Source organism: Mus caroli, chromosome X, assembly GCF_900094665.2.
Source record: "Mus caroli chromosome X, CAROLI_EIJ_v1.1, whole genome shotgun sequence".
Lineage (NCBI taxonomy): Eukaryota > Metazoa > Chordata > Mammalia > Rodentia > Muridae > Mus > Mus caroli.
The window spans coordinates 139,528,786-139,540,670 of NC_034589.1; the positions used below are offsets into that span (position 1 = coordinate 139,528,786).

At 47.6% G+C, this 11,885-nt stretch overlaps 1 protein-coding gene and 1 non-coding gene across 4 annotated transcripts; both read right to left on the reverse strand.

The window, feature by feature from the left end:
• Window positions 1-3,560: 3,560 nt before the first annotated feature.
• On the reverse strand, window positions 3,561-11,430 carry Maged2 (MAGE family member D2). Of its 3 annotated transcripts, none has more exons than XM_021153182.2 (13): window positions 11,316-11,430; window positions 9,753-9,819; window positions 8,909-9,400; window positions 7,965-8,273; window positions 7,774-7,837; window positions 7,438-7,517; window positions 6,837-6,931; window positions 6,376-6,455; window positions 6,239-6,281; window positions 5,860-5,922; window positions 4,728-4,842; window positions 3,865-4,330; window positions 3,561-3,695 (listed from the first exon to the last, which is right to left on the reverse strand). In XM_021153182.2, exons 2-12 carry the CDS (start codon window positions 9,795-9,797, stop codon window positions 3,872-3,874), a joined length of 1,845 nt encoding a protein of 614 aa, XP_021008841.1. In that variant the 5' UTR covers window positions 9,798-9,819; window positions 11,316-11,430; the 3' UTR covers window positions 3,561-3,695; window positions 3,865-3,871. The 3 variants fall into 3 exon arrangements, with proteins under 3 accessions (XP_021008841.1, XP_021008843.1, XP_021008844.1); XM_021153184.2 differs by lacking the exon at window positions 11,316-11,430 and adding an exon at window positions 10,700-10,791; XM_021153185.2 differs by lacking the exon at window positions 11,316-11,430 and adding an exon at window positions 9,903-10,086.
• LOC115030216 lies at window positions 5,016-5,143 on the reverse strand. The gene has a single exon (XR_003835825.1). It is a non-coding gene; the product is annotated as a small nucleolar RNA SNORA11 (small nucleolar RNA).
• Window positions 11,431-11,885: the final 455 nt, after the last annotated feature.

Genomic DNA, 11,885 nt, shown 5'->3' on the forward strand with positions numbered 1-11,885 from the left:
CTGGTGTCTTGCAGTGGATCTTAGCGTGTGAGGTGGTTTGACTAAGAATGACTCTCATAGACTCATATTTTTCCATGCTTGGCCCATAGAAGGTGACACTATTAGGAGTTAAGGCCTAGTTGGAATAGGTGTGGCCTTCTTTGGGGATGAGTATCACTGGAGGGAAGGTCTTTGCTGCCTCCCCTCCAGATGTACAACTCTCTGCTTCTGCTTCATCACTATGTCAGCCTGCATCCCACCATGCTTCCTTCCATGGTGATAATGGAGTAAACCTCTGAAACTGTAAGCCAGCCGTAGTTAAATTTTTCCCTTTATAATCATTGCTGTAGCCATGGAATCTCTTTACAGCAATAGAATCCCTAATTAAGTCAGGGTATAACTTTTTGAGAGAGTCATTACCTCTCATGAACAAGGGCTGATGCCTCAAGGGGTGTCTTCCTCTGCTTTATAGAGTGGGAGAGCTGAGAATCAAGTCAGAGGATACCTCCAGGGTCTCCTGCTGAACCCAAAGTTTACCATTATAGCCAGATAGTCAGCTTGCCCAGAGGGTCCTCTGTGACTACCTCTTAAGCAATGGGATTATAGATTGGTCATCACACCCATTAGACTTTTTATGTGGGTGTTTAGGAGCCTAACTACCGATCTCATGCTTACACAGCAAACAACTTTATCTACTGAGCTCTCTCCACAGCCCTAGTTTCAAAGGTACATTATTCTCATTTGTACAGTTCTCACTTAAGCAGCAACTTCTGTGTATCAGTGAGTGGGCTTTGGTACTCTCCACTCACCATTTAGTTCTCAAAGCTCAACAAGTGGATACTGTGTGCATCCTGAAGTCAGGGTATGAAGCCAGAGTTAGGCAGGGACGTATCTGAGGGCACCCTGTAACAAAGTTAATGAGATTAGTCTTCCCCTTACAGTTCCGGGCAACGGTTTCTTCTGCCAATACACATTGGCTGCTTTATCTATTACACAAATCTATGCCTGTGTGTATTTGTGCAGATATACCTAACACATGCCACCTTTGATTAATAACACCCTGTACACAGGAGAACAGATACCCGCTTCTCTAGGCTCCTACTCTCTCCATGCTCTCTCCATCATATAACTGTTCTTTTGAGAAACAGCCTCTATTTGAATGCAACTTGAAAATGACCTAACCAATTTCAAATGCCTTATGTGGGAACCCCCAAGTGACTGTGCATATAGACAGCATTTACTATCGAGTTACAGGAGGCTCATGCTCTCTGTAACGCCTACCTGTCCATTGCATTGCATGACTTGGCTCATCCCTAGACCCTACTTCAGAATGCCTAATAACCAGCTTTTAGGAGAAAAGAAGCCAGGAGCATGGTTTGTAGATGAATCATGGTGAAAAGGAACTAGCTGGAGGCTGAGCTGCTACAGCCCAGTTTAGATGTAACCCTGCTAGGACACAGGGACGAGCAATCTTTCTGGGGTGGGGGTCCTGCATCTGCTTGATCGCCTTCTTTGGAAAACAGCCTGTCATCCCAGCATATTGGAGGGTGTCAGAGATAGAAGTATTAGCAAGGCCAGTCTAAGCTACATAGGGGTGTTTGAGGCCAGCCCGGACTATTTAAGACTGTCTCAAGAACACAAAGCAAACAGAAACCAAACTGGTAAGAAGCCTTAATCAATGTTAATTGAATCAGGCTAGAGGGCCAGAAATGGGGAGAAAATTTGGAGAACTGAAAGTGATAAGCACCATTGGAGTAAAATACTTTAAAGGCACACATTATGTACCAGGCGTTCTAATCCCTTTACCCGCAGATGTTTTGAGTAGTAAACAAACAGCTGTCAGAACTGGCTGTGTGGGAATATTTATGTCCTATTAACTCACCAAAGGCTTTCTTCAGCCAACTCAGTACTGGCTCAAAGAACTAGTGTACAAATTGCCCCTGTGCAACAATAATTGTCATGTATAATTTCCATATGAGTTGCCTTTCACATTCAACCTTTAGCTTAAAACATTTTATCTAATCATTAATTTTGTGTTGGATTTAAAAAGTGGGAGTGATCTTTATACAGTTGCAATATGTCGTGATGGGGACTGAACTAAGAGCCTTTTGTGTAGTAAGCAAGCACTCTAGTACAGTCTCTGCTCTTTTTGCTTTTTAAGATAGGTTCTCAGTACTTTGCCCAGGCTGGCTGTGAACTCACACTGTAAACCAGACATTCCTTGAACTTAAGAGTTCTCCAGCATCAGTCTCCTAAGTAGCTGGGATTGCAGCCATGCTTACTTTTTCTTTATGCATAAAGCATATCTATATTATACAATTACAGTCCACTTATGGAAAACAGATTTCAAGGGACGGGAACAATTTGGACAAAAATATCTACAGGTCTTTTAGCGGGTGAAACTGTTCAAAGGGTTCTTCCTGCTCCTAGACAAGAAGCTATATAATATGAGGTGGAATTATTTGGATTTACCTAACACTAGCCTAAAGGAAGGACTGGAAACTGCACTGTCCATTTGTTACAGTGATAGCATTCAGGCTGATGAAGGTAACAGAAACAAGGTCTTCCATGGTTTTCTGTGCCACTGTGCAACCTCACTTGTCAGGAGTGCCTTTTTTCTCCGTGTCCCACCTGCCTTCAAGGCCTGACACTTGGAAAAACACTAATGCCTAAGTTTCCCAACAAGTGAGGATCCCTACAAACCTACGGAGGCCACAGAGCAAGGGCAGAGTTCTTCATGACTGATTGCCTCTTAACTCTATCAATCACTTTAAACTCCAGTTTTATATTAGGTCCACAGCCCCTGAGTCTTTCAGTACCCTCCACTATCTCTTAGTCCACATTTACACAGAGGTATCAGCTGGTAATGAGGTAACCTTTGATACAATATCTGCTGACTTACTTCCTAGAATGCCAAAGCTGACTCTACCTGCCTGTCATAGGGACCACCCAGCTTCCTGATGAGACAATGACCCCAAATGGAAGGACCTGCTTTCAGTGAAGACATCTCCAGGAATGAAAGTAGATCTGAATCGATGACCATAGTTATGAGTCCTTCCTCTCTGACTGGAGTTGTTTGTTTGTTTCTTCAGTCATATTTCCTAAGCGATAAATGTTGCTTTCATTGCATACAGAGTGGAAGGGGTGGCCTTTACAAGGGTTTCATTGCCCACAAGACCCTCTCAGCAACTGGAACTCTGTTACCATACAAATTAGAGATGGTGAAGGATTCTTCCCAGAATCCCCCGTCCATTGGCTTCTACCCAGCTAGACCACGCTCTTCTGCCATGAGAAAGTGTTTCTTTTGTTTTGGTCTCTCCAACCACTCAACTTTCTCTGAACCTTTCGGCTACATTTCTCAAAAGGAGAGCTTTTTTTTAAAAATAGTGTCTTCTAATACTACAATCCCCATGATTCACCTACTAGAAAGCCTACCTACCCTTAAGGAGAACAATGCCTGACCTACTCTAGTGAGATAGGCACATTCTCATTCTCAGGAATCTAACCAAGCAGATGGAAAGTTTGACGATTGTTTTAAAAATGTGACAATCTACCAAAAGAAAACAAAAATGGCAATAAACTCAGAAATGGCAAATAGATTTAATATAGAGTGTCGACTTCAGTTGATTTGATAGTGGCTGCCTGGAGTGCTGCATTGAGTACGTTTCTGAGAGTGCACCCTGGCTTGAGAAGAAGATGCTGTGATTATTAGCAATCTGCAAACACAAGTAAAGGAAAATCAGTCAGTTGATATCTAGCAAACAAGACACAGTAAAACCACAGCAGTGTCTCTGCACACGTTCCAGGCTTATCTCCAACCCAGGAGTCAGCTCCCCATCCCGCCCCCACGAGCCCCAGCCACCTCACTGCCACCATGACAGATACCTGTATCTCACTTGTAGGAGAAACCACAGGCACCAGAGCTGCTGTTGGTACTGGCCCCAGCTCCACTAAGGCCAGCGAAGAGCCCAAATGTGAGACTGGCAGTCAGGCTGGAGTTGTTACTGAAGCCACCACTGGCACCAGCACTGGCACCAGCGCTGGCACTGCCGCTGGCACCAACACTGGTACCGGTACTGGCACCGGCACCAGCACTGGCACCACCACTTCCTTGGGCTTTGGCTTTAGTTTCAGCTCCTGCCTGGATCCGGGCCTTTGCCCAGGGTCCAATATCAGCTTCGTCCCAGTTGCAGGGCCCAGCGGCATTCTCAGAGCCAAGCCCAATGCCCATCTGAGCTCTAATCTCAGCCCTCGCCTTGGCTTCAGCAGCAGCCTCAGCCGCAGCCTTCAAATCTGCTTCCATTGCCTCTCGGTACTGAGCTGCCCATTCCTTGGGATCCTTCTTTTGCACCTGAAATGGAAGTAATAACCCTTAGAAGGTTCACTGAGAATTTAGCACCTACTGTCTGTAAGGCCATACTACCCACTGTATGTCATGTAACAGTACAGCTAGTACTACAAGCAATCCTGCAGCAACCATTCCAACCCTTCTTCACCACTTAGCTGGCTCCATGATTTGGATACATCACCCACCAACTTCTCTGAGGCTGTTTTCACATGGGTGGTACAAAAATGCCGTATCAAGTGTAAGGATTAAATCATGTAGGTATCATGCTTGTCACACTGTTTGATAACTCAGAAGCTTTAAAATGTCCAAATATGAACTTCAAGACACTCTGAACATAGAATGCCCATCCCAGGGCACCCCATGACCTTCATATGCCAAGTACAAATGGCTCTTCAATTACCTTACAAGCAAACTTGAGAACTTTCATCTTGCTGGTCTCATAGTAAGAGCGTAGGCCCCAGAAGAACTCATACTCAGGAGGATTGCTATTGGGTACTCTGGCGTAGTCCAGGTACCTTTAAAGAAAAGAATCAAAGTCTATTTCTAGGGTCAGTTATGAACCACTCATGAATGGACTAGTTAGGCTGAAAATGCATACATTCCCAACTAAATCCTTTAGCCCTTCCCCCAAAATGGAACCGTATCCTATTGGTCATGCCCAGAAGCCACATGGAAGATCTAGGGAGAAATGTGCAGGGCACTTGCTCACAGGGAGGACATGAGTGTTGTGCTCCTTGTTACATGGTGCCAGATTCCTGTTGGGTGTGTTGTAAACAGAGAGGCCTCTTTTCACCATCCCTGCTCTGAGCACACCACACTGCTAGGATTTGGAAGGGGGACTAACCAGGCTCTGGCAAGATCTACCATTAAAAAAAAAAAAAAAAAAAAAAAAAAAAAAAAAGACTGTCAAGGTATTGTGGCTCATGCCTTCAATTCCAGCTCTCAGGAAGCTGAAACAGGATGACCAGGAGTTAAGTCATCCCAAATGAACAAGTCAGTACCCAGAATTGTCCTAGGTTGCCTAAGGATACCAGTCAAGGCCATTTTGATGGAATTTTTTGGCTTTTTTGAGACAGTGTGTGTTTGGGGGGGGGGGGAGTGTAGCCTTGAAGGCTCTCCTGGAACTCATTCTGTAGACCAGGCTAGCCTTGAACTCAAAAACCAACCTGCCTCTGCCTCCTGATGATTGTGTCACTACCACCTAGCAGAAATTAATTTTCATAAAGTACTACTTAGTAAAAAGAACCATGTTCTAAACACAGTGTTTATTTGCCACCTGTGTAACCCAGAGCAAATGACTTTTCACTTCATTTAGACTGTTTCTACATATGTACAAAGCTGTTAATAACCCCTCCCTCACAGGGTTGTTCTAAAACCACGTATGAAACAGAAATCTATGACTGCACCCAGAAAGAACCTGCCACTGGTCTATACACATGCATCCATTCAGACTGCAAACATGCTTTGGACACGTCCATTATCAAAATAGACAAAATGCAAGGTAGAGTCCAACAGCAGACAAAAACACTTACTTCTGCTTCACAAACTCATCAGTAATGAGCTTCTTCACATCTCCAAAGAGTGAGTGATGAATCCTGGGAATATAGAAAGCTCAAATAAACAAATAAATATAATCAGATCTGGTACACTTCCCAGATGATGGCATTTAATTCCAAGACAGAAAAGAGATTTAGAGCACAGAGAAAGCTCCGTGGAAGCTCAAGAGATGGTTGAGTGAGCAGAGACAAGAGCCATTTCCCCATCCACACAGGTCAAAATCTTGGGCCCACTACCCAGCCCAGAATCCCCACCCCCAGCTCCACCAGACCACCAGGCTGATGCAATCCTGGGAGCGTCCTCTCTTGCCAAAAGACAACACGGACAGCAAGCGCTGAGAGAGCCCAATCATACCCAGGGCGCAGCCCCAACTTGCGTAGCACCTCCCAGATGACAGCTGCAAGAGGAGGCAAGAAGGAGACAAAGACAGAAATTGAGCATCTGGAATTCAGGCAACAGCCACCTATTCAACTGCATGCCCATCCACTCACCCTCACTGGACCGATTTCCATTCATGAAGATGATGCTAAGAAGCACCATGAGGAGGCCCAGCTTAGGTGAGTCCTTGGTCCTAAGGTAAAGAAAGTTTACGTTCATGAGCCATCATCTGTAAAGCAGCTTGCTAGGCTACCCTCTCCTAGATTCCTCAGATACAGAGAATTCAGCCTACTCTATGGTCCCAGCCATCTGTGACCTAAGGCAGGATGCATTCCCTCTTGAGCCAAGCTCTCCATGCACCAAAATGGTACTCCTACCTATGGTTAGGACATGGAAGAATGCCTGTCAACCCAAGCAAGTCTAACACCACTACTACCCACAGGGATCCAGCGTGTGTGGGAGTGGGGACAGGGGTGTTTAGTCCCTCTTTCCTGAGCTTCTAATAGGCCATGGAAAGAGGGATGGATGGGTGAAAGCAGAAGCCCCTTCCCACCCTAGCACTTTCCCGGCTTACGTTCCCAATATGCCTGCATCAGTTGGCTCTAAGGTACTGAGAAGAATATACAAGTGGTCATTCTTGTCAATTTCTTTCAATTGGATTCCAAATACCTATGGATAGGAAGAAGAACTTATAAAATCATAAAATTCAGCTTCCAGGGCTTCTGTAGTTTCTTTTATAGCTAAGGGTTTTGTGCACATGTGAATGTGTGTGTGTCTGTGTGTCTGTGTGTGAAAGAAAGTAATGGACTATTGTATATAAAGCACATAGTTATGTGCAATTTATACACATAACAAACATAGGGTGGTTATCCATAGCATCTTTGTAATCAAGGGGAATTTAGGGAGACAGAGGGGTGAGCATCTGCAATACATGAGATGGTGTATCCAGCAGCAGGCAGAAGCCAGGACTAAGCTGCACAGCCTTAGCACTAGCTGTGTTTCCACCACTGACTTGCTGTGTGGTCAGTGGCTGCCCCTCCCTAGGCCACCATGTGCTCATCTCCACAGTGATGAGGATGTAGTAGGTCTCTGCTTTCCTCCAGGAGGGTGCTCATATACCTTTCTTCTGTTTAAAGCTTCCCCAGTGCACCCATCCCCCAGGGCTGTCCCTTCACCTTCTCCAAGGAATAGCCTGCTCGTTCAATGATTTCAGGGTATACATCAGTATATTCTTTGATGATGTCCTTCAGCATATCTGCAAATGAGAGTGTTGCAAGCATCTGTGCTGTAGAGATACCAGGTAACCCTGATGCCCAATCAACAGACCCTTTGTTGTCCATGCCATGGGTGGCAGAACCAAGTTGGGGGGTGCTTTTCAATAGAGATCCCACTGTTAGGAGAACTTTGTGAAAAGGGACAGGAGTGTGAGAATGAAGGCTGTCCCCAGCATACTGATGAGAAGGCAAGAGAAGGCGGAGCTCAGGAGAGAGCAAGTGTTTGTAGGACTCTACCTGAGCGCCTGATGGGAATCTTTGTCTGATCTTTAGCCAACAGGTATTTCACCAAGTCATTTGCCTAGGAGAAAAAGAAATGGTGAAAAGACCAAAGCAAAAAAACAAAACACAGAAAACTCCAAAGCACAACAAAGAAGACATCAGGCAACACAATAGAAAAGGTGAGATGTAGAGGGTGGAGTCCATACCCTTCCTTGTAAAAGGGCCACATCTCTGGGTGGGGGTGCCTCAGGTTCCTGGGATGACTGTAGCTTCGCAGCTCTTCTTCGGGCCTTGCCTCTTCGAGCTCTAGGTGACCTCAGGGAAAGCAAAGCTCTCCGAGCCCAGGCAGCCAACCGAGTCCTTGATGCCCTGCGGGCCCAAAAGGCTATGGGTCCCCTTGAAGCTCTGCGGGCCATGGAGGCCATTAGGGCCTTTGAGACCCTTCGACCACCTGTGGCTTCTGAAGTCTGACTCTGGTCACTGTTGCCATCCTCTTCTCCGTCCGGGTGTTTCCCCTGCATCAAAAGAAGGGAAGGTCGATATCAGCAAGTGGTGCAGGTGGCTCTTTCTCGTAACTCAGTCTCTTCTGGAAAGCACACCCAACCCTGTCTCTTCTAGGATACATCCCCTAACCCTGCCCTTGTAGTAAGACTCTGCCTCACTGGACACTAGCCATTCTGAGTCATGGGCTTATCACTGACTACCAGTTGGGAATTTCCTCCCTGAGTGGATCAGGAACAAGTCAGAAATAAGGCCTGAGGCTTTCGTCTTCCCACATCCACCCCGACTCTGCTTCTAGCACCATTGACTAGCCAGTCCTCTTTCTGGGCATCAGTTTCCTGCCATACAGAATGGCAACATAAGGAGTTACTTTCAGATATGAGACTACACATGTGAATAAGCCTACCTCAAGGTCTATAGTGTACAGCTACTCTGTAAATATAAAAGCTGCATTCCAGTCAGCACGCAGCTATGTATATGCCTGCCTCATCTCCCCACCAGCCTGTGAGCTCTGTGGATACAAGAACTGTGACACACTCCTGTTAGTGTTTGCTGGGTCTTTCAGGAACACAGGAATTGTTTTAATTTTGGCAGACAAATGAACAAGAAGATTGTGGAGAAGCAAGGATGGGTATGTCAGAGATCTTACCTTTTGGGTATTCTTGGCTTTGACCTTGGGCCGAGTATCCTGGTTCTCCTGAACCTGGACAGCTGTACCCTCAGGCTCTGGTTCATCTGTCCCAGCCTGAGAGGCAGGAGCCTCAGTCTCCGGAGCCTTTGTATTGACCTTCGGATCAGTACCACAGCTGACCTTTTTGGTCGGGGTTGTAGGCATTGTCATAGCCTGCAAGTCAGACTTCTGCGTCTTGGTGTCAGCTGCTGGACTCTTGTTTTCAGTTGCCAGAACCTGGGTCTCACTCAGCTGTGTGGTAGGTGAGGCCTGGGTGGCAGCTGCCTCAGAAGCCTCTGGGTCCTTTGAGACCTCTGTCGCCTTTGGGTTCCCAGAGGCTTTTGGAGCCTTTGCAGCCTCTGAAACCTCTGGTGCCTTTTCAGCCTTTGGTGTTTCTGAGACCTCCAAGTTCTGGGTCACGGTCAACAGGTCCTGCATCACGGAGCCGCTGTCCTTTTCTGAAGCTTTGCCCTGCAAGGGAAAGCAAGGAAGTTCACTGACCTTCTTCCCACCCCTCAACAAGGCAAATGGTCCCAAAATTAGGTGGCTACACTTCTCTGACCTGTAAAGACTCTCACCTGTGGTGTGCTCTGACCACCCCAGCCTAAACAGGCTTCCCAGTTAAAAAGTAATGACAGAACAAGGGCCCGCCCACCCTCTCTCCCTTCCTCTTGGCCTCCCCTCCACTGGGGAGAGGGGATGCACCCAGGCAAAGAAGTGGGTGGAGAATGACAAGGATGGGAGGAGAAGCTCCAAGGATTTAGGGCAGCAAAAGGGGCTGGAAAGGCAAGCAGCAAGAAAGAGGGGGGGAAATCGGTCTTACCTGAGAGCGAGCTGGATCTGCACCACTCTCGCTTGTGTCAGACATGTCTCAAGTTCACCTAGCAAAGCTGAGTTCAAAGAGAAGGCCTGGGTCAAGTGGAGAGCCCGCTGAACGTCGTATCCCTTGTTCTGCCTAGAAGCTGATCCTCACCTTCTTTAGGGCCCCAAAGCCCAGCCCCTCGCGGAGCCCCAACCAGTAGGTGCTCAGATACAGAAATTCTGTCTCTAGGTCTCAGTTCTCTGCAGCCGCACCCTCCCCTCCTCCAGGAAGATGTGCCAGCGCGGCAGCTCTGAGGACCCCGCCCCCTTTTCCCAGCGCACCCCCCCCCCCAGCCGCAGGCTTTGAGTGCGCATGCGCGTCTTCTGCAGCGCCCTTTCAACCCCGCCTGCTTTCCCAGTACAAACCCGTTCTTTGAAGTCCACCGTGCACATGCGCATTCAGCAGCTGGCCCTGTCTCTGCGAGCCCTTCTCAACACGCCCCTTTCTAGCTATACATAAAGCGCATGCGCAATGTCCACGGTCTCAGTCCAGCACCCAACTCCTATACACGCCCCTCTCCAGGTCCGCAATGCTGTTCAGCCCCGCCCCCTCCCCAACAAGCCTTCCTTCCAAATTGTCGCAGTGTCTGGTGGTCCTAGCCCCTCCCCTACTCACATCCACCCTATCAATTTCACAGAGCCTCCAGGTCCCGCCCTTTATCCTAACACGCCCCCCTCCAAACGGTAAAACCCAAATTGGTTTGGCTCCTTCCCTGTAACACCCCCTCCTCAACTCAGGATTGAACTAGTGATTCCATCTTAGGCCCAGCCAAACGGGGTCCAGTCCCCTCCCTTCCTAGCTGGATGGATTCGGTAAGATTTGGCTCTTAAGGCAGGTTTTCTCCAGATCCCAGAGGGTGGGGCCGACCCCTAGCAGGCTCTCATCCAAAACTGGGGCCCATGACTTACCTCGCCCTCCTACAATTCCCGAGTGTGTCCACTCTCTCCAAGCCCCTCCAAAACTCAGATACTGCCCTCCCCACTAAAGGCCGGAAGTGGTCCCGCCCCTTTCCGCCTCCCTAGGGGGCCTCCGTCCCAGCCCGTCTGCCCCCCCCCCCCCACCCCCCTTATTCCCCCCCCCCCTCCCTATTCCCTTGCCTGACTCCGGACTCCCTATTTCCCATCGCATTTCCTATTTACTCTACAGAAATCTCTTCCCATTCCTTACATCCTTCTCTGTATTACCTATGCAACCCCCCTCCCCAGTGTCCCTTAACCCTTCTCTGCATCCCCTATTCTTGTCCCTGGATCTCGCCTTCCCCTTCTTATTTCCCCATATTCTTCCTTCTCCTCCAAACATGCACAGTTCCCCTTTTTCTCCCCTCCACCTCTGCCAGTCTCTGCTGTCCAGTTCATATACAGCTTACTACTTTCTTGGTCGTTCTCATTCCCACACCACATCAAATGCAGCACTTCTGCTCCAGCTATAGTGGTCAAATAAGAATTGTCCACCTGCCCAGCTATAGGTTTCAGGTAGTTAGAACCACTGTCTGCTCACCAGGAAAGCCCAATCTTGTTCCCTCACCTTGTCCTCCAGTGAGTCTGGGATGCGTGTGCCTGCTCCTCAGTCCCTCTCGAAGTCTCAGCCTCCTGGACTAGAGCTGCAGACAGCCCAGCCCAGCCCAGCCCCTTTCCGCAGCCCCCTACTCCCGCCCCCTTCCTCGGGGGTGGGGCAATGGGGCCCTGCTCAATGCTGTCTGACGCCAAAGCCCATGTTTATGCCTCTGTACCAGGTTCGGTCTGAAGCCCTTCCAACCCAAACTGCCCCCACGAAAACGATTCATTCATTGAAATTATTTATTTTATATCGTTATTTTTCTTACTACAAAAGTAGTGTGTTGTCATGTGAAAACCAGAGAAATACAGAAATATGTAACAGAAAATGAAAAGCTATCTTTAATCTCCTTCCCCAGAAATACTCATGACATTGAGTATTTTGATAGACATTCCTCCATTAATTTTTTAATTTGTAGTCTGATTATGTGCACTTTCTCCCTACACTGGCTATACTAGTTACCTACTGTTCTGTAACTGCTTTTTTCAAGTTATATATTCAAACCTCTTTCCCTTAGTATATGTTTTTTTAGAAATGTAT